Source organism: Botryllus schlosseri, chromosome 11 (genome assembly GCF_051294905.1).
Source record: "Botryllus schlosseri isolate E-star chromosome 11, Bs_hap1, whole genome shotgun sequence".
Classification (NCBI taxonomy): Eukaryota; Metazoa; Chordata; class Ascidiacea; order Stolidobranchia; family Styelidae; genus Botryllus; species Botryllus schlosseri.
Genome location: NC_137246.1, coordinates 918,332 through 944,079, shown reverse-complemented (window position 1 = coordinate 944,079; position 25,748 = coordinate 918,332). Strand labels below are relative to the sequence as shown.

General features: G+C 40.7%; 2 protein-coding genes across 3 annotated transcripts in view; both read right to left on the bottom strand.

Moving 5' to 3' along the window:
• LOC145449566 (guanine nucleotide exchange factor subunit RIC1-like) overlaps positions 1-25,748 on the bottom strand; it is a 243,314-nt gene that overhangs the window by 125,603 nt on the left and 91,963 nt on the right. The window lies entirely within an intron of this gene.
• Positions 10,602-23,638, bottom strand: LOC145449574 (uncharacterized). The gene is made up of 7 exons (XM_080327967.1): positions 22,240-23,638; positions 20,051-20,123; positions 19,812-19,987; positions 18,597-18,657; positions 18,415-18,536; positions 16,688-16,802; positions 10,602-14,704 (listed from the first exon to the last, which is right to left on the bottom strand). Exons 1-7 carry the CDS (start codon positions 22,519-22,521, stop codon positions 14,568-14,570), a joined length of 966 nt encoding a protein of 321 aa, XP_080184093.1. The 5' UTR covers positions 22,522-23,638; the 3' UTR covers positions 10,602-14,567.

Genomic DNA, 25,748 nt, shown 5'->3' with positions numbered 1-25,748 from the left:
CTTACTCGGCGCTTGCGTAATCTCTACCACGAAATCATAACGCATGCTACTAAGGATAACCTGATGATTGATTCGTGGCATGGGAACGATTCTTAGTTCGCGTACATTTTGTAAAATAATCATTTGAATAAAAAACAATGAATAAAACATTTGTTACCGCACTTCAAGTCACGCCACCGGCAAACCTCTCGCGGCACCTACGTTAAAAATCATTGTTTACGGGAAATTCATGTGGCCATCATGAACGTTGAAAAACGCTACTGTGACGTCATATTGATAACAAGTCGCTTGCGGCCCTTGCCCCACCACCCGATATTGTCACGAGCCGCCACTGCCTTCAAGTCTATTTAGCATAGCTCGGAACTCACCACTCTGCATCTGACTACGTACAATGTACGTTGTACAATTGTCCATTGTTCGGTTGTACACAGGACAACATAAAAGGAAGCGACAAAAATGAAAGCTGCATGCGTTTGTTTAATTTGTGGTATTCATGGTGTTTGTCGGTTACATGCCGATATTATTCATTTGCCCCGTAACTGTCGACGGCCCACTTACCAGGCTTTTGTAAGACACCGCTTACGCGGATGAGGAGCCTAGATTAACCTCCAACACATAGGTATAGGAATTCCGTAGTCGACCTTGTTCGGACTCGAACCCGCAACCCATTGATGTTGCAGCCACGGATTATACCACTGCACTATCTCGCCACTATGCTGCAGCATGTGTAGGTGGGCGAGATATAAATGTCAAATTGTGGACCGGTAATCTTGATGGCTGATTGCATTGAAAGTGGGTCGCGAACTGAAAAAAGACTACAATTGTCATTTACACCCGGCCGATATTATTAATCATGATTCTGTATATGACGAGTTGTAGCACACGGCCCCCTTCTGTTTTTTTTATCTAGCTTATGCAGATCAGATAGCGAGGAGGAGCCCTGCGCTAATTTATAATGGGTTGCCTTGCCTGCTGTTCTTATACAAAGTTCGAGAACATTCTCACACAATGGTAAAACTTTGAGCTTAAAGTCTGCGAAACTTATAATGTCAGTCGCTTACAACATACCCCTACCCTGGTACTGGTAGACTTACTAAGCGTGGATAGGATATGGATCAACATTGATTCTATAGGCTACACGTAAAAAAGAGTTAAAATATTACTGCTATTTCCAATTAGGGTTGGATTTAAAACAAATGGTTGTTTAAAACACTTTGTTTAAAACATGTTTTAAACAGTGTTTTAAACAAAGGCCTTTTTAAAAAAGAAAAAAAATGTTTTTTTAAGCTGTCTAATTATGCCATAATCATGTAAATACTTACCAAAAACATGTTGTATGAGCCTGCGGACGATTACCACACGATATAGCCGACGCATACGATATGGGATGGTTGGAACCCTCATAATAGTCGGCGCAACAGCTATAGTACGTAGATATTTTGTCAAAGGAGCTATATTTACCCTATATTTTCAATTATCAATGTCAATCGACTATGCCGTCACAATTGAACATATTGTGAATAAGGGCCTTGTTTTAAATATGCTTGTTTTAAATAGATTTTTGAAGTAAATGCAACTCTGCTTCCAAGTCTAGGTTAGCAAAGCTCGGAACTCACTACTTCTGCTAGAGTAGAAGATTTTGCAGTGTTCTATTGAAGTGGCATCGATAATGTGTCCAGAATTTTGCATTATCAACTATAGTAGCTTGATTCCTAGATCTATGTAAGTGTAAGAGGCAAATTTGTGCAAACTTGTCCAAATCGAAATACATCTCATTCAGAACAGAATCTCAGAGAGCAAACAGCCTTATCAAGATAAGACGAACCGAGAATGGATCATGTTTGTTTTCACGTCACACCGCGGTGCTGTTGCGGTCCAAGCCACTGCAGACAAGTCGGGGTCCGGAAACAACATTACAGGCGCCGAATATTGTTCGCCTTTGCCGATTATGAGGTGAAAGTAAATAACCACTACATTATGATCAACTACCGAATGACCAGACTTGTACAAACTGAGGGATCTTCAAATTGCGCTGTTTTGGAACTAGAAACCGCGCCACAGCTATAACTATATCCAATTCAGAAGCAACTCGCTAATTTTTATTTTAACGGAATCGGCATTTTGAGTCTGAAATGGGAAGGGTTTAGACCCGCTAAAACCCTCCCTCTGGCCACGCCACTGTTAGTAGTGATGAGTTTGAGATAACAATCGCTGCGCGAACTTTACAGAACAGAACACCTGTATCACGACAACCGACAAGTTATTTATAGTTGTTCGGCAACAACTTTTTCGAAGCGAAAATAGAACCAGAACTAGCCTACTCGCTAGAATCACTTCTCAAAATCGGTAACTAGAACTATACGCAACAAAACAATGATTATTTGACTGTCATCTAGATTGATAGTTCGCACAAATTACTTGATAGCACATCGCTCTACCAAGTATGCTGGACCTTAAGTGTGGGACATCATCTCGACGGCTACCCGACCGTCGTCGAGCATGTCCAATAGCAGGGTTGTAATGACTCGAGTCACGATTTTCTGATGACTCGACTTGACTCGAGTCATTTTCTCAAAATACGGAAATGACTCTACTCGAGTCAATCTGTGTATTGACCAGGGCTTTGGAGCCGGAGCCGTGCATTTTTACCGGAGCTGGAGCCGGAGCCGGAGCTCTACATAAAATTCAGCCGGAGCCGGAGCCGGAGCTGGAGCCAGTTATTTGAGGGGTAGCTCCGGCTCCGACGTTTTTCATAAGATGCTATTATATATGCAACAACCATATCTGCTGAGTATACCGAATTCAACAGCAGGCCTTCGCGAAATTAAGAATCTTTATCTCTTTGGCGCTACATTTTTCGACTAACCATGTTCCTGGGGGTTTAACAGCAGAGCAGTCGTATGTTCAATGCTCAATTTTCATACATAAGTGCCGAACCTCGGTATGCTAAATATGCCTGTGAATATTGTGGGTATTCGGCATACCCGCAATTTCATCATCAGCACAACCTTGTTGGCCAGTTGTATACGGTTCGAAAATAATGATCACTATGTATTTTCGTTGCATATATCGATATGACGGGCACGAGCCTAGAAATTTCATCTCGTCGTTGCTATGAATCGGATGAGCAAATACTCGTTTTATCGTGATAGTTCTTCGATCGGGCCGCGAAATTGGACAGTGTTATTGAGTATATGCAATTATGCATGCTAATTGGAGTTCATTACTGCGCATCTCCAGTAAGGATTGCCGAGCGTAAATAGGGGATGCCAGAAGAGTATCCCAAAACCCCATGGTATTTTTTGTTGGAGACAAATTACTGATTTGATACGCGGTTGCCGATTTGTAGGCTAATCATCTGTTTCGTAAACTTGTAAATGTGCAATGTGCATACTGCATAGTTTAATTCGTTGTGGGCGTGACGCAATGTGCATGGTACATTGTTCAATTCGATTATTCGATTCGTTTCAACGGAAAAATATTATATTCCGATAAACTTGATCGACACCGGATGGACTGGTAACGAGTGCACCAATACTATAGGCTTACCATATTTTGGAAATCTAAAAAGAGGACACTTTTTCAGAAATTTGAGACTTGCAAAACCGGAGAAGAATTCCCAAAAACCGGTGAATTTTTCCCACTTTGTGATCGGTTGACTAAAAAAATAAAAAAAAAAATAAAAAAAAGGTCATCTTTTCCGCTCAGAGCTCGAAATACCGTTTTTCTTCCCGCTTTGCTAGGTGAATGACTGTAAAAAAAGGTCATCTTTTCGCCCAGAGCTAAAATAACCGTTTTTCACTCCGAAATGCCCACCGGAGCGTCAGTTCTGTGCTAATTTACGGCATATCACTCTCAATTTGCCCTAAATTGACCTAAATTCTCAAAAAAGAGGACAAAATCTCAAAAAAGAGGACAAAAGGGCGTCCTCCGAGGACACTTTCAAAAAAGTCAAAAAAGAGGACAAATCCTCAAGAGGACGTATGGTAACCCTAACTAATACCGAACGTCAAACCATTGGCCATTTGGTACAAATCGAATTTCTATTGATCACGTCGTTATATCCGCTCATATTGCTCTCACTACAGTTACAGTTGAATAATTATCGCACATTTAAAGATTGAATTGAGCTGTATGGCTTAATGTTAACGAGTACAGGCCAGCGTTAAAACGTCGCATCAGAATTTTAATGTGTGCACATCAATGGCACGGAGTGAAGTGCGTTCTAGAGCAACTATGATGTTATCGACAATTCACAAGTATTCATTATGTCGTCACAAGCTGGAACGGCGGCACCTATGTCTTCGTTGCTGCATCCGATGTTACTGACGGCTGACAGAATCTAGATTACTATATATAATTAACCTACGGGTAAATTAGTAAACTATATAGACCAGAGGTGGCCAACCTTTTCTGCTTAAGAGCCTCATGAAATTGACGAACGAGTGCGCTGCCCACTAGCCGTGTCAGGCGCGTAAAATTTTCAAAGTTAATATTATTATTACTTCGGTATATTGCGGTTCGACGGTATACCTCCGATTGGGTTCAGTTTGCAAGGACAGGACTATTCGGCATCTGGACATATCGATATCGATGATTTCCGCTAATATACGACAATCATTTTGTGCCTACATTTCATCGTCGACGATCTTTCTGCGAGCGCAAACGCGAAAATACTTTCTCCCGTAATTGCGAATAATCTATACTCTATAGTTAGTCTCAATCGGCTGAATCAGGCGATTTTTCATTTTCAGGTGGGGGTAGGCTACAAAGAGTGAAATCGTGAGACAATTAAACACGCGAAGCGTGAAGAAAAATTTTACTACATTTTTAGTTTATTGTAATGTACGACGATTTACTAAAAATGTGACTGGACCCTGGATCTGCCAATGCGTCGGAACTGATATTTTAGTCATCAACATCCCAAGTGTCGCGGCCAGACTAATCATATTTTTGGTTGGCCTTGCAAGTTCACAGCCTTGCAATTTCGATAATATAATGGGAAATTAGCTCGCGGGCCACCGAAAACCTTCTCCTAGGTCACATATGGCCCGCAGGCAGCGGGCTACCTACCCCTGATATGGACAGACACCTTCGATAGTTTTCAGGGCCGGAGCTGGAGCCGGAGCAGTGGTGATAATGTGGCTCCGGAGCTGGAGCCGGAGATAATGTATGATAGAAAAAAGCTCCGGAGCCGGAGCTGGAGCAATGCAAATTTACGGCTGCTCCAAAGCCCTGGTATTGACTCGACTTGGACTCGAGTCATTGCACATGACTCGAACCAAGTCATATGACTCGAGACTAGGGATGGTGTGAACGTGAGGTTCACGTTCGCGTTCTGTGTGTGAACCTCAGAAATTTAGAGGTTCACGCAGTGGCGTAGCAGCCACTTGGCGGTTCTGGCTCTGCGCCAGGGGCGGCAGGCTCAAGGGGGCGGCAAAATGAGGCTCCACAGTGTACACAGCCGACTAAAAGCAGCGTAATTGGTAGTCCTATATCTGGCGTCCCGTGAGCTAAAATGTAATCAAACTGTTCTCAATCGAAAGCTAGTGTCGCGCTGATTCCGAATATGTTACTATAGCAAAGTCATGGAACCATTCCAAAATAGCCGGCAAGGCCGATTGTTCCTAACAATCGAAGTGCCGCAACACGATGACCAATTGAATATAATAATGGAAATTATATCGAGCGATTATTCGGAACAATGCCGATTTTCTGACCAGCATTTAAATTGTATTTCCGGAATCAGGGCAACAATAGCTTTCGATTAAGATCAACGCGAAACAATAACTTCATATTGTTAATTTATTCGCTAAAAGCTTTTCGACTAACTCTCATCAGTAGCGAACGTTAGTGATGGGGTGAATCAAATTCGAAATGTAAGAACTATTTTGTCTGTATGACGTAATAATAACAAAAACAAACAACTAGTAGACGGGCTAGATACGGTAGTAACGGTACAAAACAAACGTTAACGAGTACATATTCGGTTACAAATAACCGAAAACACAACACATAACATTAATGAAATATTCCAAGAGTGTACGGTGATACGGTTTTGTCGTTATATGGCCAAAATTGATGCACGTAAAGAGGATGAGAAGGTACGGCAGAATGAGCGTAACATCAACTTGCTTCTCAAGACACGATACGGTACCAAGGCAGTTGCTGGTAGTAAGGTTATTACCAACTTATCGGACTATGAGCTGAGTGACACAGAAGAGTTGGTACTATCTCTTGGTCTTGATTTTTCTGTGCCACCGACAGAAATCAAGCGTGAGGAAGTCTTTGCTGAATTTGAGGTATTACTTGGACAATTGGCACATCATCACCAGAAATTTGATGATGAAAGCAGAGCAAAGGAACACAGTGAGAAAATTGTGGCCCTTAAAGCCAAACTAAGTAGCTTAGCGCATGGTTTTTGTGGAACTCCAATCGACAGAAGTGATTTCACGATGACGTCCGATTGCTACAGGAGCATCAGATCCCTGAAATCCAATAAGTCAATTCACATAACCAAACCTGATAAAGGATCTGGTGTAGTCATTTTGAATAAGTGTGACTACATTTCTAAAATGGATTCAATTCTCGGCGACAAGTCTAAATTTGAAATCCTTGGCCCTGCGTGTGACAATGACAACACCTCCAAGATAGAAGCTCGTATTCAGCGTCTACTATTGACCCTCAAGAAGGCGGGAAAAATCTCTTCTGTTGAATACGACGACATCAGACCCACTGGCTCCATTCGACCACGTATGTATGGTCTTCCGAAGACCCATAAATCGAATGTACCCTTACGTCCTATACTATCGATGGTTGGATCAGCGTATCACAAAGTCGCGAAGTGGATTGCGAGATATCTTGAGCCGGTGAGTTTGGTCTATGGTGGTAACTGCATTCGTGACTCGTTCACATTTGCTGATACCATTCGTAATGTTGATCTCGATGAGTCCGAAATCTCTATGTGTTCGTTTGATATATCTAGTTTATTCACGAATGTGCCAGTTCAAGAGACTATAGAGATTTGTGCCAATGAACTCTATGGTGGTGTCCTTCCATCTCCTCCATTCTCAAGGTCTTCTTTTGTTAAATTAATGCGATTGATCACTTGTGATGTCGAATTTAGTTTCAATAACACCATATATACACAGATCGATGGTGTTGCAATGGGATCGCCGCTTGGTCCCATTCTGGCTAACATTTTTGTGGGGTATTACGAAAAACGGTTATTCGAAGATATTGATCGACCTTTAATGTATCAAAGATATGTTGATGACACGTTCGCCATATTTGAAAATGAATCCCAGTGTGATTTGTTTCTGAGCAAATTGAATGGTCTTCACCCATCACTGAAATTCACCATGGAAAAAGAGGTTAATAATTCATTAGCATTCCTTGATGTTGTAGTGGAAAAGACGGGTGCTAATTTTGTTACATCAGTTTACCGTAAGCCTACATTCAGTGGGCAATACATTTCGTGGGATTCTTTCTGTCCAGTAAAACGTAAAGTAAATTTGATAAGAACTCTGGTACACAGGGCTCTGATGATTTGTAGTAAAGTCAAACTTGATTCTGAATTGGAGAACATTCGGTCAATCTTTCAGTCAAATGGTTATCCTGATCATATCATTAAAATGACCATAGATCGTAAACTCACAGATTTCAGAAAAGTTAAACCGTTTGGACCTAGAAAATGTCCTGTTTATTTGCATCTTCCTTGGATTGGGAAAGTGTCCAACAGGTTTGAAAAACAAATTAAATCGTCAGTGAGCCATTGTTTTTCACAAGTAGAACCTCAGATAATCTTCATGACGAAATCTCTGATGCCTGCAACGCAAAAGGATGTGCTACCTGCGACAAATCAAAGCAACATAATATATGAATACACGTGCCGATGTGACAGTCGGTATGTAGGTCGCACGTCTCAGCGCTTGCAGCAAAGAATTCGCCAGCATGTCCCACGGCAAATTAGAATAAATAATGTTTCTCCAACTCCTCCATCGCAGTCTGTTGACACACTGCGTGATTATGATCAAGTTACTGCTTGTAATTCGGCTATTGGACAGCATCTCTTATCCCATCCAGAATGTGCTGATCATTACAATGACAGTCAATTTTCTATACTTGCTCGTGGCCGTTCTCTTTTTCATTTAAAGGTCCTGGAATCTACGATCATAAAGCTACGAAAGCCGATTCTCTGTCGCCAGAAGGAACGCCTCTACACTCTTGGAATATTTCATTAATGTTATGTGTTGTGTTTTCGGTTATTTGTAACCGAATATGTACTCGTTAACGTTTGTTTTGTACCGTTACTACCGTATCTAGCCCGTCTACTAGTTGTTTGTTTTTGTTATTATTACGTCATACAGACAAAATAGTTCTTACATTTCGAATTTGATTCACCCCATCACTAACGTTCGCTACTGATGAGAGTTAGTCGAAAAGCTTTTAGCGAATAAATTAACAATATGAAGTTATTGTTTCGCGTTATTCTGAAGTTCTGTACCACAAATCACTTGTTCGATTAAGATCAGTATTGTAAAATTTGAGCGCTCGGCGGGCCTGGCCAACTATAGGATGGCCATGGCCATGACCATGACCAATTATGCTGCTTTTAGTTGTCTCAGCAGGAGGCTTGTCCGGGAATTCAAGTGTGACAACTAAGTTGCCCATGGGTCACGATTTGATATAGCGGTCAGACCGAGATATAGCTGTGAAGGTAAACCGGTCCTAGGAACTGTTTAAGTTGGTAATAATTGTCCGATTGACAGATTGACAGAAATACATTCGTTCGCTATTCCTTGTCTTTATCATTTTTGGCCTTATTAACGTTGGAACGGTGAGGATGAGGCTGAGACGCGTTATAAAATTTCTAATAATTTTCATTGAAAGATTGCTTGAACATGAATCTATGTCGAAACTTAGAGGGGGGGCGGAATTTTAAGCGAGAGCCAGGGGCGGCAGCACATGCTGCTACGCCAGTGGGTTCACGTCCACAAACGAACCTTGGTAGGTTCTGCACTGTGAACCTTTTTCTTATATTACAATATTCCTGTCCTTGATATTCCTGTCCTTGATATTGACTTCAATATAATATCTTTGGTTGAAATTTGCTGCATTTCAATTGCGGGCCACTCTATGCATGGCGCTGGCAGCATAAAAAATAAACTCTAAACGACCATACACCTTGACAATCTCAAAAATTTTACTAGCTTTGTTACAAATGTTTGCTCGAAATATCCAGCTTTCCGTTTGTGAATATTTAGTGACTCTCTGCTTTGAGCTTGACCCGCAATCACACAACATCAAGAGCAAATACGCTATACATGTAGTCAGTGAATGATGCTTATTCAACCAATCAATGAACTTGATATCGTTATCTGATATAAATAAAAAATCCAGCAAGAGTACAATGTCAATCTTCATATGTTCATTGTATCATAAAAACCAAATCCGTGCTACTGGGGTGTTGGCCACTGCTGTATAACTTGTTATTGGGGTGATATCGGTAGCAAGTATAGAAACCCGTTTTACACTCTGCTCAATATCAACGTAGCAATACTCAGACGCCGAATACATTGTCCGGTCTGGCCTTTACAGTTAAGGCGTAAGCTTATATTCCCTTGCAAGTCCTCGTCGAAATTGTTGGCAAAGCGACGGAAGATATGGTTTTGTGGGGTTATTATATCATTTGATTGCCCCGGTTGATACATTTGGCGAAGTTTAAAACGTCAAAATGTATTTCAGCAATGTGGAATTATGAGGCCCGAGTCGTCGCTAGGTATCGTGTACGTCAATATAGGCGACCACTTCACTGAAATGTAGGGTTGAAATTATCAATATGACGTCACGAGGTTCACGTTCGTGTTCACACAGAACCTTTCAAAAAGGTTCGCGTTCACACGAACCTGAACCTTTCAGAGGTTCACACCATCCCTACTCGAGACTCAAACGGCCGAGACCGACATTTCATTGTAATTTCGAAGAATAGTAACATAACTACCCTATTAGCACATCGTCTATTGGTACTAGTACTTGGAAATGCGACCAGAAACTGCTTAAAGTGAGGAAAATTAGTATCTTATAAAGCAAACCATTTGATATCACCAAACATAGTTATAAAAGTGGGTTTAGCAAGATTTTCACTGGAAACTGAGCAGTTAACAGAATGACTTGGACTCGAACCTCTGCACGATGACTTGGACTGGGTGAGAATTGAAAATGACTCGACTTGACTCGAGTCAAAACTATAAAAGTGAGATTGACTTATGACTCGGAGCCTTGTGACTTGGTTACAACCCTGTCCAATAGATTGTCCACATTCAAGTCGAAATGCAATACCAGCCAGTACTCAAGATAACCTGACCATGATATGAAATATCAACCGCGCCTATCGACAAATACCACTTCATTTTTGTCGCATGCCCTTATATGCCATCCAGGGTGCAATATGCATTGAGCACTGTGCAGTGCATGTCTCATATTTACATACTGTATGCCAATGTGGGTGTCTGATTAAAAGACTGCAAGACTACCATCTTTTCACTACATCGCGAACGTCCGTTGTTTTGATCCGATAAAATATCAATGAAACAGCCGAATAATCAACGTGATATTTTATTGATAAAAATGGAGGATAAAATCAAAAACCCAACGCGATCGCGAAGAGACCGGAAATTCGGACGAGTTAGCAAAAAGTATGAAACAAAATTCACGATTGGCACAAGAAAACGAAACGCTCACTCGCGCTACAAAACGAAATAGTAAAATGCAGTAGCCTCGAGCACCAAGTTCCATGTCACAGTGGCCACTAGTATATGCATCCAAGAATGTACGGGCGACTTGTCTGAAATAGGGCAGTAGAAATTCGCTATTACCACGCGAGGGCGGTGCACTTGATCGGAAGCTGTTTGATGTATGGCAGTCATTACAAAATTGGGCTAAACGAATTTCAACGGAAAGGCAGAGAATATGACTGATATTTCGGTATCTTAAAAGAGAAGAACACGAAGAACCATCAAACGCTACGTACGACACCAAGATGTGTCGGTAACGAAGAACTTCAATTCGATTTTAAAGGCATAAAACATTTTGGCGACGCGGTGCCATCACAATATATACTAGGAGCCAGACCGATTATACCGTTTTGCCGATGATATCGAATCGATATCACGCTTTGGACGAAATATCGGCATCGGCCGTTAGAGGTAAATACTATCGCCAATTTTAGTCACAGCATGGCAATAGGAAGAGAGTTATAACCTGCGACTACCAGCCTGGGTATATTGATCGATTTCTTATAGCTTACTTTAATCTAGACGCAGCCTCTGTAGCTTATTTCATGGCCAAGCGCGGCAATGGCTGTAAAGCTGTTCAAATCATTGCAATTTTTGAAATGTGCCTTCTAAGCTAGATGCTAGATTTTTCAAATATATCGGTGAAAGTTTATCTGTATCGGCTCAGAACTCCTCTATCGGTCGGACTCTAATATAGGCACTACAATTTCCATACATTGGCAGTGGCGACACACAGTATCGGTAGGAACACACTTAAATTGGCGCTGGTAAACAGTGGCACGAGATAGTAGACACACAACCAACACAAACATTGGCAAAAGTGCGCTTCAAAGGCATGTTTCAGGTAACGGGAGGCCATTGATTCTGAGCTGGGCAGAAATAGGACGGTACCGATCACGGACTGCGCGCACAATACCACCACACATGCACAAACTATCAATCTGGTGCATTGACGTTCAACTGACGCTTGTTTGATAGTTCTAGTTTTCAAAAGTGAGTAGTTCTAGATACGCATTTTGAACATCCAGTAGTTCGTACAAGTCTGGATCCGGCATCGGTGGGTGGAAGCACATCTCACAATATACATAGGAGCCATGATGTCTCAGAGGTAGTCACCAATGAAGGACTTGTGCTTTTTCGGAGCACTCAAGCAAGATTCGCCTACTTCAACTTGTACGGTAATTTTAATTTAGTTTAAACACTTTAATTCTGAAAAGTTGAAATTCATTTTTAGACATGTTTGTGTGACTTTAGTCAATGGAATTGTTAAAAACAGGCTGAAATAACAGCTTTATCACGGAAACTGAATATGTCTTCGAAAATTGCACTCATTTGCAGAGTCCATTATCAGTTTGTGTTAGTCGCTAAGATCGATTTCGCAGTTTCAAAACTACCCACTTCCGAGTAACCCCTAAAAGCATGCGTTCTCAGACTAAATCTACTTTTTCAAACTACTTCAATATACAATTGAATAATATATTCATATCAAAATAAACCCAAAGATTTTTGGTTAACACTCGTCAGCAACTTCTGCTCGTAATTAAGCATAAATTTACAGCGCTAATTGTGGAGCTGACTACTATATAGGGTTACCATACGTCATGCTTCAGGATTTGCATCCCTTTTTAAGAAATCAAAAATTTCCCCCGAGGACGCCCGAATGCAATCCTTTTTCGCAATTCGTCCTCGTTTTTAGCTTCGACAGCCAGGCGCTTGCACTGGCAAAACGAAAAAACGCCATAAATGACGTGAAATCTGGAATTTGACGGCAGTGACGACTTAAAATGAAATAAAAATAAGGTCAACAACAACCAAAATTACGTTAGAGAGGGTCTTCCGTGAGTCGAGTTGTAAAATTAACCCCTTGTTTAGTCAACACAAAAGTATTTCCAGTCAAAATTTTCAAATCACAACTGACCTCTGGTCCAGATCCCAAAATATGGTGACAGTGACCCTACTATTATATAGCTAGTGACTACCTCTGAATATCATGGCCAGTTTGATGATGTATTACAAGGCTTGATCGATAAAAGAGGTTTATAATCTACCAAGGGGAAGAGGACTTTTTGTGTACTGAGCTCATTGCAATTGGGTTTGGATTGAGATATCTCTGAAATTGAGACTGGACTACATGGATTGCTTCAATTTATCAAAAGATCGACTAAAAACACAATAAAACAATCATTCGGGACAGGTACATGGAAACACAGAACATTGAGGAACAAATTGCTAATCATAAGTCCTGCCCAAACTGGGTACATCAACTCGAATGTACTAGGCAGAGATTTATAGTTTGAATAACTTGTAAAAACATCAATTGTGCGACAGGGAAATTCATAGAATCTAATTTCCGGCAATCGACGACGCAAAAAGCAAAAATTAAGATTTTAAACTAAAATACTTGATGATACGTTCAACAACACAAACTTTTTGGCGAATTATCCGACACATTCAACACAATTAATGTCATCCAAAGGCACTGCATATGTGTTTGTCATGGGCATTTCCCGAGCGTAACAATACAATATGTTTGTAGGCGCAGAAAACAAGAAAAAGGAATAGCATGATAACATAGGAATTCAAATCACTGCCGCTTATTTGCTAACAAGCAAAGCAGTGAAGCCAGCACAGTGTTAACTAGGTTGCAGCAATATCAGGCCTTTTTATACTGCCAGCATGCGCGAGGCCTGTGCAAGTGTGCATTGATCAACCGCACGCGCTGTTATACCGGTTTATGAAACGGAGGTCTGTGTCAATTACAATGGTGTTCTGCCAAAATCAAAATTATATATCTCAATTGCAAACTGCAACAAGTTGGACACTTGGTCATTAATAAGACATACGAAACATAGAATTTAAAATAAATTTAGAAATTTGAAACATAGTTTTCTGCACCATGCCTTAATATGGAGTTCAAGTGTAGTCAAGTGCTTAGAGCAGCTCTCAACTCGTTCAAGACAATTCATGCGCGAAATTCAAGATACTCTTCTACAGGGTTGCAGCCAAGTCACAAGTCAATCTCACTTTTATAGTTTTGAATCGAGTCAAGTCGAGTCATTTTCAATTCATCACCGACTCAAGTCCGAGTCCAAGTCAGCGAGCAGAGGGTCGAGTCCGAGTCGTGGCATTATGACTCGAGTTGGAGTTCAAGTCATTGTGTTGACTGCTCAGTTTCCAATTAAAGACTTGTTAAACCCACTTTTAATAACTCTGTTTGGTGATATCGAGCGGTTCACATTCATAACATACTTATTTTCCTCGCTTTTACCAGTTTCTGGTCGCATTTTCAAGTACCAGTACCGATGGACGAAATCCCAATAGTGTGGTTACTTCACAATTCTTCGAAATTACAATGAAATGTCGGTCTTGGCCGTCTGAGTCTCGAGTCATATGACTTGGTTCGAGTCATGCGCAATGACTCTAGTCAAAGTCGAGTCAATACACAGATTGACTGGAGTCGAGTCACTTCTTTATTTTGAGAAAATGACTCGAGTCATTACAACCCTGCTCTTTGCACTAAATTCTTTGAAAATACAACTTAGCAACGTTTGGCAGTATAACAAAAATCCGGCATCAAATGGGCTCTAATTATGGTTATGAACAGATCAATATCTGGGTAATATTGCAATACTACTACAAAACAATCAATGACCATTCCGCAGCATGCTAGCAGTAAAAAATAGACCCTCGGAAATATTGCTTTGGCAGTGACGTTGGGACCGCAATCTGATGTATTGAAAGTGAGTGGAAAAGAAAATGAAAAAAAGAAAATCACATCCTCCGATCGTCCTCCCGAGACCAGAGCGCCAGTCCGAAAAAGGAGGAGTCCCCCCTCATATCCACTCTGGTTGTGTCCGGGTAGGTGACGCTGATCCACAGGTTGTCGTGAGCGTTCAGCCGGGTCACTCCTGCGTGTGAGAGAATACACAGATCAGATTTGGACAACTGCATCATTCTATTTGACCAATTGAATTAGGACAAAATGATGGTAATCCAATTCTAGCCATCGCTGCATAATTTGCCATTCTCGTGTTAATGAGAGGGAACTCTAATTTGACATGAACTGAACTTGATTCACTTTCCAAGTTTTTGCAAATTCAGCAACCCAAGTTCTAATTTAACTGTGTAGCAACAGTTCCAAGTATGATCGGATTTGGAAAAGCTGGAAATCTTCTAGTTGTGAAACTCAGACACAGACGCACTCAAGACCTAGCTGGTCATCAAACGTGGACGTCTCCGTTACTACATCGGTAGACCTAATTGTCAAAATTTACTAACAATATTCAGTCAGGGCTAGGCAAAATCGAGTCACCCCACCCGAGTGATTCAGAATCCAGTTTGAGGCTTTGAGCCCAGCATTCGAGTATCAAAACAGTGTGAATGATGTGGAAAGTTGAAATATGTACTTTTCTCGAGACAGCAAAAAATATGATAATTTGGTATTTTTTCTTCCGTACCTATTTCATTGAACTTTACGACAAAGCTGTAGGTTGATCAGGGCTTCACAGATACGTCATTTCCACTGACCTGAATAGTTTAGAACTACATGTTTTGTATTCGAATCATTGCCCACGTTAATTCCTCGAAATTTTGGTTGGAAAAAAGAAAACAAGACTCCGATCATGTCTGTTTCAAATTTGTGTCAATTTTATTCCATAACATGTATTTTGGCGCCATTTCATATTAAAATCTAACTGCAGTATTGCTTCTTCAAGTTTTCCGGTGTTTACAAAAGCACCGATCATCGTAATTGCTAGTTACGGCACCTTGATCACGTTTGAAAGGGTACGGAATAAGACAGATTGATAACAACCGCTATAGTCGATGCCCAACTATTTTCACACAATTCTGTAATGGCCGTATAATGTCCAGTTCAAGGATCACCATTCCTGATACCAGTATCTCAAGTCAGAGATACTGTTCAAATTGATATAATATAAGTTGAGAATGGTTGCTCTGCAAAGGTAGAGAAAATTCATTTGAGCGTGACCAATTCTTATCAGATAACCCAAAAATAGAACTATTTCATAAATACATGTGAATCATATACGCTATAAGTAGGATTACTCAGTGTTATAGTAAAGGCACTCTCCAGTTGTCAGTAATCTTAGCAGGATTAGTAATGGCACTACATACTGACGCACACATTAGGCGTGATGTGGTACATGCACTTTGATTGTTAAAATGCCATGAATTCGATCGCTTTTCAAAGATATCAACACCACTGTACAGTTTGCACAGCTACAGCTGTTGAAGGGTAAGATATGCATAATCAGACGTCAGTAATTCCCAGCGAGCAAATAATGCATATTAGAAGAAAATTTACATAAAACACACAATAATGCTTCAAGGTTGTTTCCCCTTCTCTACAAGTTGCTGACAATTACAGCTGAAAATATCCGGGCTTATTTCTATATCAATATATTATTCAGTTCTAAATATCTTGGACAGACCACGAGATAATTACAGCATCCCAAGACGCACATGGTACACAACGCGGCCAGAAATACTGCCAAACAGGCAAGATTTAAAGTAGTATCAATTGAGATCTTAGCGCTAGTGGATTTTCCAGATTCATCAGACAAATCAAATTTGATTTTGTATACGAACCTACTTCATGTTATCAGCGAAGGTTTCTCCACATAAATATTTGCACTCATTAAAAGATTAAATCCGAGATAAGCCTAGTAAACATGTCAGAAGAGAAACAAAAGAAGACCTGGCGCGTTGGATATCTCGATAAAACGTAAAAATAAAAGCAGCACTGTAAAATAATACCCGGGATCACATTTCAAAATAATCTTCAGGAGCAAATTCCTTGCGCATACAAGTATCAAACAAAACATGTAGGGCGCAACGTTACACTTGAATTATGACGCAGTCGAGCTCACCTGAAGTGTAGCATGTGCTGACCTTTGTACTTCTCCGACATTTCAGGAACGTGTGTCCGTTAATCATAACAACATGCTCCACTGTCGAGTCGATGGCACCTTTCTTGCAAAGCAGCTGAACAGAACGAGTTTGATCAAACATGATAGGCAGACGAGACTTGCACAAAGTACCCAATTTTCAAAATGTTCTACTAAAACTAGGTCTAACAACATTTAAAAATATGCAACCAACTAAAATATGTGACACGACTAGATTCAATTTTGAGCAAGTAAATTTTTATTTGATCGGAATCAGACAGCCTTTCCACATGAAAATCGGTACAAGTTTGAAATGGGAGTGATTTCGACCAGGGCTGTAACGAATGGACTTTAGTCAAGTTTTCAAATGCCTAAAAAGGACTCGACTTGCACTCGAGTCATTGTGCATGACTCGAACCAAGTCTTTTTGACTCGAGACAAGGGGGGGCCAAAACAGAAATTTCATTGTAACTTCGAAGTATCATAAAGTCACCACATGATTGGGATTTCGTCTATTAGTCCCGATACTTGGGAAATGGAAGGAAAAAACGAAGTTTAATTTTGTCAGGGTCAAAAACTGTTACGATTGAGGAAAACTACGATATTATGAATGCGAGCCCAGGGTGGTAACAAGTCACAGGGCTCCGAGTCACAGGTCAATCTCACTTTTATAGTTTTGACTCGAGTCATTTTCAATTCACCACCAAGTCGAGTCCGAGTCCAAGTCAGGTAGCAGAGGGCCAAATCCGAGTCATGGTATTATGACTCGAGTCCGAGTCCAAGTCAGTGAGCAGAGGGTCGAGTCCGAGTCATGGTATTATGACTCGAGTCCGAGTTCAAGTCATTGTGTTGACTGCTCAGTTTCCAGTTAAAGTCTTGTTAAACCCACTTTTATGACTCTGTTTATTGATGTCGAATGGTTCGTATTTATAAAATATTGATTTTCTTCACTTTTAGTAGATTCTGGTCTAATTTTCAAGTACCAGTACCAATAGACGCAATCCATATAGTGTGGATAATTAACTATTCTTCGAAATTACAATAAAATGTCGGTCTTGGCCGTCTGAGTCTCGAGTCATATGACTTGGTTCGAGTCCTGCGCAATGACTCGAGTCCAGCTCTGCTCGAGTGATATAGAATGGCTCGCGTTCATAATATTGTAATTTTTCTTTGTCTTAGCAGTTTCTGGCCCTATTTTCTAAGTAGCAGGACCAATAGGAGAAATAACAATAATGTGGTAACTTAACTATTCTTCGAAGTTACAATGAAATGTCTGTCGTGGCCGTCGTAGTGTCGAGTAATATGACTTGGTTTGAGTCATGCATGATGACTCGATAACAAGTCACTTCATTAAACAAATTGACTCGAGTCGAGTCACCAAAAAATCGCGACTCGAGTGATTACAACCCAGGGAAAATGGAAGGGAGACTTCAATTCTCGTTGATATTATAACTTCAGAACTCGAAAGTATCATCTCTCACTCTCACTACTCGACTAGAATCATTAGAATTGATTCAGATTTGCGTACTCAAATCATTTTGCCCATCCCTATATACAAGTCATGTGTTATTCTAGTTGTTCGGCGTATAATTTCCGTTAATGCGCATCCAGAACTACTTAAAAACCAGTAGCTAGTTTACCGTCAAACTAGCTTGGTAGTTTGAACAAATCTGAGGCGGATGATCATAAGACTTTTCAAGCAGACCAACCTGGCTGTACACAAAATAAACGCCGCTTGTCTCAACCTGAAACGTGCCGTTGTGCGTGTAAATTCTGTAGTTTGTGTCGTTGCTGCTTGATTTTTTCACCCAATGATGCAAAATTCCTCCGTCTACATCAGACAGACCACCGTTACTATGCAGCAAGAATACAAGATACAGTAAATACTTACTATTTCGGACTCTCACACTCGGCGACCCATCGCCGCTAACATGCATAAAACTCAACTTGAACTGAGAAAAAAAGGGAGATACGTTTTACTAGCAAGTCTCAGCCCGATGGCATGTCATGTCAAGGATTTACCAGTTTACAAGGCAACATGTGATAGGATACGTCTTTTACATAACTATACGATTTGACAAACCACGTTTTCACAATGCACCGCAAGATTTGCTGCACAACACATTCAGGAAGCAATCGTGGCTGGTAGCAAAAGGAGTTCTGCTTCACAAGACAACAGCCTGCTTTGTGGCGCCAGGCAGTAAATTTGAATCGTAAATTATCAGAGAATGTCTCGCTGAATTCTGAAGCCATACTAGCACCGGACTACGCCAGAGTTAATTATTACAGAAACTTCAGTAGAAGTTCGACACCAGTCTTCATTAAATTCATGATTTGAACCATGCTATATGCTAATACAAGTATATTACATTTTTATAGGGCTTCTCCAGATAAGATTGCATAGTCTATTCATATTGAAATATACCCGAATATTTTCGGCTGACACTCGTCAATGGTCTTCGTCTAGGGCTAGTAGAAAATTGGAAAGAACATTATATATCAACAATCGTATCACCAAATTTGACGTCACAGGCATGAAATTACATTTATACCAGAACATTACAAAGGTTAACCGTCATACCCACACAAGTGCAGCCCAATTACACACAGCAAGAGACTCTGGTAATTTATCTGTGAATCCATAGAGATGTTATCAAGAACTCCAAAACACATCTGCTCCGTTTGTTATAAATTGACAAATTCGATTGGTTTGGCATTGGATTTTTGACATGTACCGTAACTAATATGAACCGCCGTGAATATACCTGAGGGATAATGAGTTGAGAAGTATCGCCATATTCAAGCCAGCAAATATAAAAGGGTGACAGTGTGAACAGTGGGCAAATAAAATATACTTTAAAACTCACAACCCAACAGGTAACCCAGCAGTGCAAACAATAGCACAATGTAGCTATTCAGCGACGGCACTACGTTAGCACCGACCATAAAATATCCGATATATCATGTCTAAAAACAAATTACACGTACGAATAGCGATATCGCAACGCGGCACCAATCTCTCACTACGATGTGACTTTACCGCGATAAAATTTATGTGAGCTATAAAAGATTTGAGTAGGTGAGAAAACAAGCTATCAATTTGTACCGAAGGTCCACGCGGTCCGGCGGGTCCCCGCTCTCCTGGTGGTCCAGCCGGTCCAGGAATGCCGGCCGGACCTGGCATAGCATCTCCTTTATCACCGGGTGGGCCTCGTTCGCCTGGCGGTCCGGCTGGTCCGTCTCTACCATCTCTGCCGTCTCTCCCTGGAGGTCCAGCAATATCTGAGCGACACAGTCAATCAAATTTTTACAAGCTAGTTGAATCAAATGAGTAATAAAACATACAACGCGGATGGTGTTGAATAAGTTTCCGAGACCCGGAACGCAAGTGTGATTCATGATCGGCAATGGCTCCTGTCTGGAACAACAAAGCAATGAAAAACATCTAAAAAGGAAAATTTCCCCAGGAACGGGAGGATCAAATCTCAAATTTTAGTATGGATGGCATCAATGTTTTGTTTAAAAATTTAATTCAACAAATACTTGCAAGCCGTTATACGGTTTTTGAGGCAAAAAGTCCCACTAAGACTTATATTTCTAGTCACTGAAACATGATCTTATTTTACTAATACAACACAGTATTTATAGTAGTACAAGTATCATCAAGGACAATAAATGATCAATAGCAAAATACTTCTAATTAAATGTGTTAAAATAGATTTTGCCTACTTGTAGGCCTACTAGTGAATCCAGTGCTTATGTTTTTAGACTAGCTTCAATTCTACTTTATGGGAATCAGCTTTTTGACCAAAACTAAGCCTAGAATGCTATACACTACTTCCACTTGGGTAGTAACAATGAATATGGTACCACTTCCACCTCTGGTAAACACCGTAGCCTACTCCTATCAATATCACTGTTTGTACACTAGTGTTTGAATGTCCTGGTAAAATTACCTAATGGGCATATGGAGCACATCAGTGTATGTTTAAAAAGTGAATTCAACACGGATTCTCAAGCAATTCTGTGATTTTCAAGGTAAAAAGCTCCTCTAGACTTTTATTTCCAGTGGCTCATCCTGTTGTGCTAACACAACACAGTATTAATGGAAGTATTATTATAACCAAAAAACATACCTAGTTAAAGTAACATAACAATACAAATATTAGTACACTTACTAACATCAGTATTTGAATATACTAGTATGATTGTTGAACCAAATTGCCATAGCTACATATTCAAAAGCTATCTTGCCATAACATATTAGTGCAAAATCACAGCTTTCATAACACTGCAAATAATAGAGCAGGCCTGATAAATATAATATGCCTGTCTAAGTATTAGTACTAACAACAATGTATGCAAATCTGGCAAAAATTCCTTAAGGAGGATAGAATGTTTTGGAGTTACTCAGTAAAGTTTAACTCATAATAAGACCAAGGATCTATGTGTCAGAAAGACTAGGCTACTGAACATCACCATACATAAAGAGACTATTTTCAGCCTTTATTGATCAGCAAGAACATAGATGCATTAACTAGTCATATTTTCATGGCACAGCGCCTCCCATGCTGAGTATGGTGAGTGGTATAATACTGAAGTGAGTGCTTGAGTGATATAATATTGACGATGCAAAAATCCTACCTACTCGTCTACACAATAAAATTTATCAACGTGCTGAACTGAGTACTTCACTAATTTGATTCCTAGTATTCAGGAGAAAGACACCGATTTAGTACAATTTATACCATCGCAAAGATAATTATGCTTGGAAAACAAAGTAAATAAAACATTGGCTTATTCGGCACCAGGTACATATCATGTGTTTTAATGACTTATGTCAGTCTGTGTAATTTACAGAAATGGCGTTTTTACTAACAATTCTGTTGTTTAATCCAAATGCTGTGATTAATGGGCTTAATGGCAATTGAGGTATGTTGCCAACATATGAAGCAACATTTGTGAAAGTATTGTGTTTGTTATAGGATTTGGCAGGAAGCGATTATGGCTAGTATTTGCATTTTGACTTCACAGTAGACCTACAAGTGCCAGCATTTTTCTCACTGTTCTGAAATAGTGATCAAATTCTGTGATATCAAATCAAATCAACACAAGACGTACAATTGGGCAATGGGAAGATCAAGGATCCAATCAGGGTTGTAACCAAGTCACAAGTTAATCTTACTTTTATAGTTTTGACTCGCGTCAAGTCTGAGTCCTAGTGTTGAGACTCGAGTTGAAGTCTTGTTCAACTCACTCTTAAAATGTTTATTTAAACAGATAAAAGGCAGTTCCTGGGCCTATTTTCAAGTATCTGCCCTAATACACGAGACTTGAATCAAGTCATGTAAAATGTCTCAACTAATAAGCGCTATGACTCGGGTACAAATCGAGTCAATACACAAAGCAGCTCAAGTTGAGTCGAGTCATTTTGCATTTTAAAGAAAACGGCTCGAGTCAAATTGAGTCCACAAAAAATTCCGCATGACAAACCAGGGCCTACAGCATACTAAACTCAGTTTTGCAAAAGTTACCTGTGCATTTCTACTTGCAGAAATGGCAAACCTTTCAGCCAAAGCTACGGACGTGGTACCTAGGGCCTGGTCGTTGGACACCTGCGATTCTTCCAGTCGCACCTTAATGTCCGCGATCTCTTTGGACAGCGTCAGATAGACCATGACCCCGCCGATGATCATGAGTATCAGAAAAAACACCAGCAGGACGAGGTAGATGCAGGGGCAGGACACACGCCTTGAGAGAATACCTTTTTTTCGGCATTCTCGTTCTACATCCAAATCAATCTCATTGCGATGCATTTTCTCAGCTACCGATGAAGATGCGTTAGCACTATAATTTCATTATTTAAACAGATCACAGACTAAGACAACAACTGAATACTATACAAACAGACACTTGATAAAAGAAAATGGATACGTTGTTGATACCAATACAGGATTCCTTGAGTACTGACAATATTGCAACTGTAAAAGCTATATAAAAGCAATGAACCATGATCCACAACTCGATTAACATGGTTGTTTGGAAACTGATACTAATAACATGATAAAGGTTGCTAATATATCAATCCTGCACGACCTACCACACCACAAGCGTGGTGTATAAATATATCAATTATGACTACATCATCAAAACACATGCGGGGACTAATATATTGGGCCGAGTTTATGTGAACTTTCTTGGTGACTCCATGCAGAACTGGCAATAACAGCTACTACACTACCGAGAAACTCCCGATCATAAATTACTAATACTAGGGAGGTCGGTCTCACTCCTCAAGTCACGCAGGTACATTCCGGCTATCTGAGTGCACAGATGTCATTGAGCAAATAAACTGACGGCTCATCAAACCAGTTCAGCGAGTCCGAACCACTATTGTTCAAGTTCACACGCATAAAATGACCGCCTGATAGATGTAAGTTCGGCATGACATCAACTTCCGGTATCCTCGCATTCAAGTGCGTATGCTCTACCTTTGAGCTAATCTAGCAGCAAAAGGAAGCAATGACCAATGTCGACCTAATTGCGCACTTTACAAGGCCTACGATGAGCGCTAGACTTTTAAACCTGTCAAACTTGCAAAATAAGGATTGATCTCAACAAATCGCATATACAGGAAACAATAATCACTAGTCTAGTCGCCTGGCACGGTAACGTTCCTAGATACCACGGCGTACCTTGCAAAAATACGCGATGAAAACTCTCTGATCCAAATAAAATTTCAATTCCTAGATGTCACGGCGCTTGTAAAAACTCGTGAAGTAAATTCCCATGCTCAAATAAAATTTTAATTTCTATATAACACGTTGTACCTTGTAAAACACGCGAAACAATCTCTCCGACCCAAATAAAATTTTAATAACAGATTGTCTCGAAACGCGCGGGCGATGGACGATAATAGACGCGTAATCTGGAAAATCGGACAAAGCGATCGCGCGAGCTCTCGAAACCATCGAGCGAGCAATTTGCCGCAAAAAATAGCTTCGTCTGCAGAAATCACTCAACTGCGCAAAACTATAGCTACATATCGATGCACACGACTTGGCAATTTCCCGCCAAAACTTTTACGCTTACCGAAACGTCACCACTCATCAACCAGGACGTGTGTATCGTTTGTTCGTTTTTGGATGCTTGCTTTCGGTCGTGTTCAAGGTATTTATTCTTAGCATAGCGACGCCGTTTCAGGAGCTGGGTAAATATTGATCAGTCGCATTAAGTATGATAATAAGTTGGAACCAAATTCCGCACGACTTTACATTTATGGATGACTGATAGGAGTTACAATATAATAATGGAGGTCCGTGAGCTGTTGTAAACTGTAAATGAGGATCACAGCAAGGTCTTGTGCAAAGGCGGGCAAACTACGGCCCGTGACAGCACAGAAAGCCTGCAGGAACAATGATAAATCCGATAAAGAAAAAAAAAATCGAATCGATTGCAACTATCATCATCATCATCATTGGTTTATTAGCAATTTTATCAGTTCAATACACCACAAAAATGCGATACAATGAAAAGACAGGAAGATCTCGAAGCGACTAGGAGTTGTCTATGGAATCAGACACCCACCTTGGCCTAGGCGATGTAAAGAGGAGGCATGTACACTGTACTAGGCTTACCATACGTCCTCTTTAAAGAGGATTTGTCCTCTTTTTTGACTTTTTTGAAAGTGTCCTCGGAGGACGCCCTTTTGTCCTCTTTTTTGAGATTTTGTCCTCTTTTTTGAAAATTTAGACAGTTTTAGAGCAAATGGCGAGTGATAAGCCGCATATCAGCACAGAAGTGAAGCTCCGGCGGGTATTTCGGAGTGAAAAACGGTGATTTTAGCTCTGAGCGAAAAGATGACTTTTTTTTTTTTTTTTTTTTTAGTCATCCACCTGGCAATGTGGAGAGAAAAACGGTATTTTGAGCTCTGAGCGGTGTAGCGAACCGCTGGTCCTTTTAACCCAATGTCCCTAGCTAACGTCAGGCATCCGTTATGAAGGAAATATACTTTGCTTGTATTAGGATTTTAGTATATCATGACAACTTGTAGAACTCTACTATCTGTGCTAGTGTTGCGCAAGCTTTGTAAGCATTGTTACGCCAAACATAGTCCTAGCTAGAGTACTGCCTTTTTCCTGTCACTAGAACTTTACCAACCCGCTCTCATTGGCTAACGCATTACAATCGCATTCATTGTTACGCATTTTCGGGTATATAAACCCACGTTTCTCTGTGACGGCCCTTGAGATCTGAGATTCACCTCAGCGCCTAACGTATCTCTGCTGCAATACATCCGTACCGAGTGAAACTGTGAGTTAAGAAGTCGCCAACCTAAAGACAGCCAGCCAGTCGCCAGTCAGCTATCTACTGCTCCAGGCACGACACAGCCACACCGTCACATGTTGCCCCTGAGTTCGGCTCCGAGGACGTCTTCAGATTTCTGCGCGCACGTGTGACCCCGAGCGATCGGGGTCGCATGAAGTCTGGAGAAGGATTTGGTACAGTTAGACTCACATCCGAATCTTTGACTATGTATCGTGTACCGGTTAATATAATGTTCATTTATCGACCGATAAGAATGTTCACCGTTGCACCCCCATTTCGCGAACAGGTGTGATGGATGGGTTCCTCTACCACTGACAACACTGCGTATACGCATTATACATGCAGTGGCCGCTTCTTTACGATACCGGTCGGCATAGCACTATACCTTCAAAAAAACATGCCTCATTATAGCATGACTACCACAGTTACAATTGCACGCGCTAATTCGAATCGTCGTTAAGGTCATCTTCATGTTTAATTCAACGCGTAATACCCTGTTCAACTCGTGTCACGAGATTGTCCTCCGTACGTGACACAACCGCGAGCAACGCATTTGTCGCACGCATCCTTTCAGTAGGCTTACACCACTCATCATTAGTCGATCCGAATTGGGCGAACTGACGGGCCACAGCGTCCTGTCCCGCTGCTGGGCACTGCCTTCACTCCCGTTTATTACATAGGCTGCCCCGCCTGGATTGTGGTTATTAGGCTATGG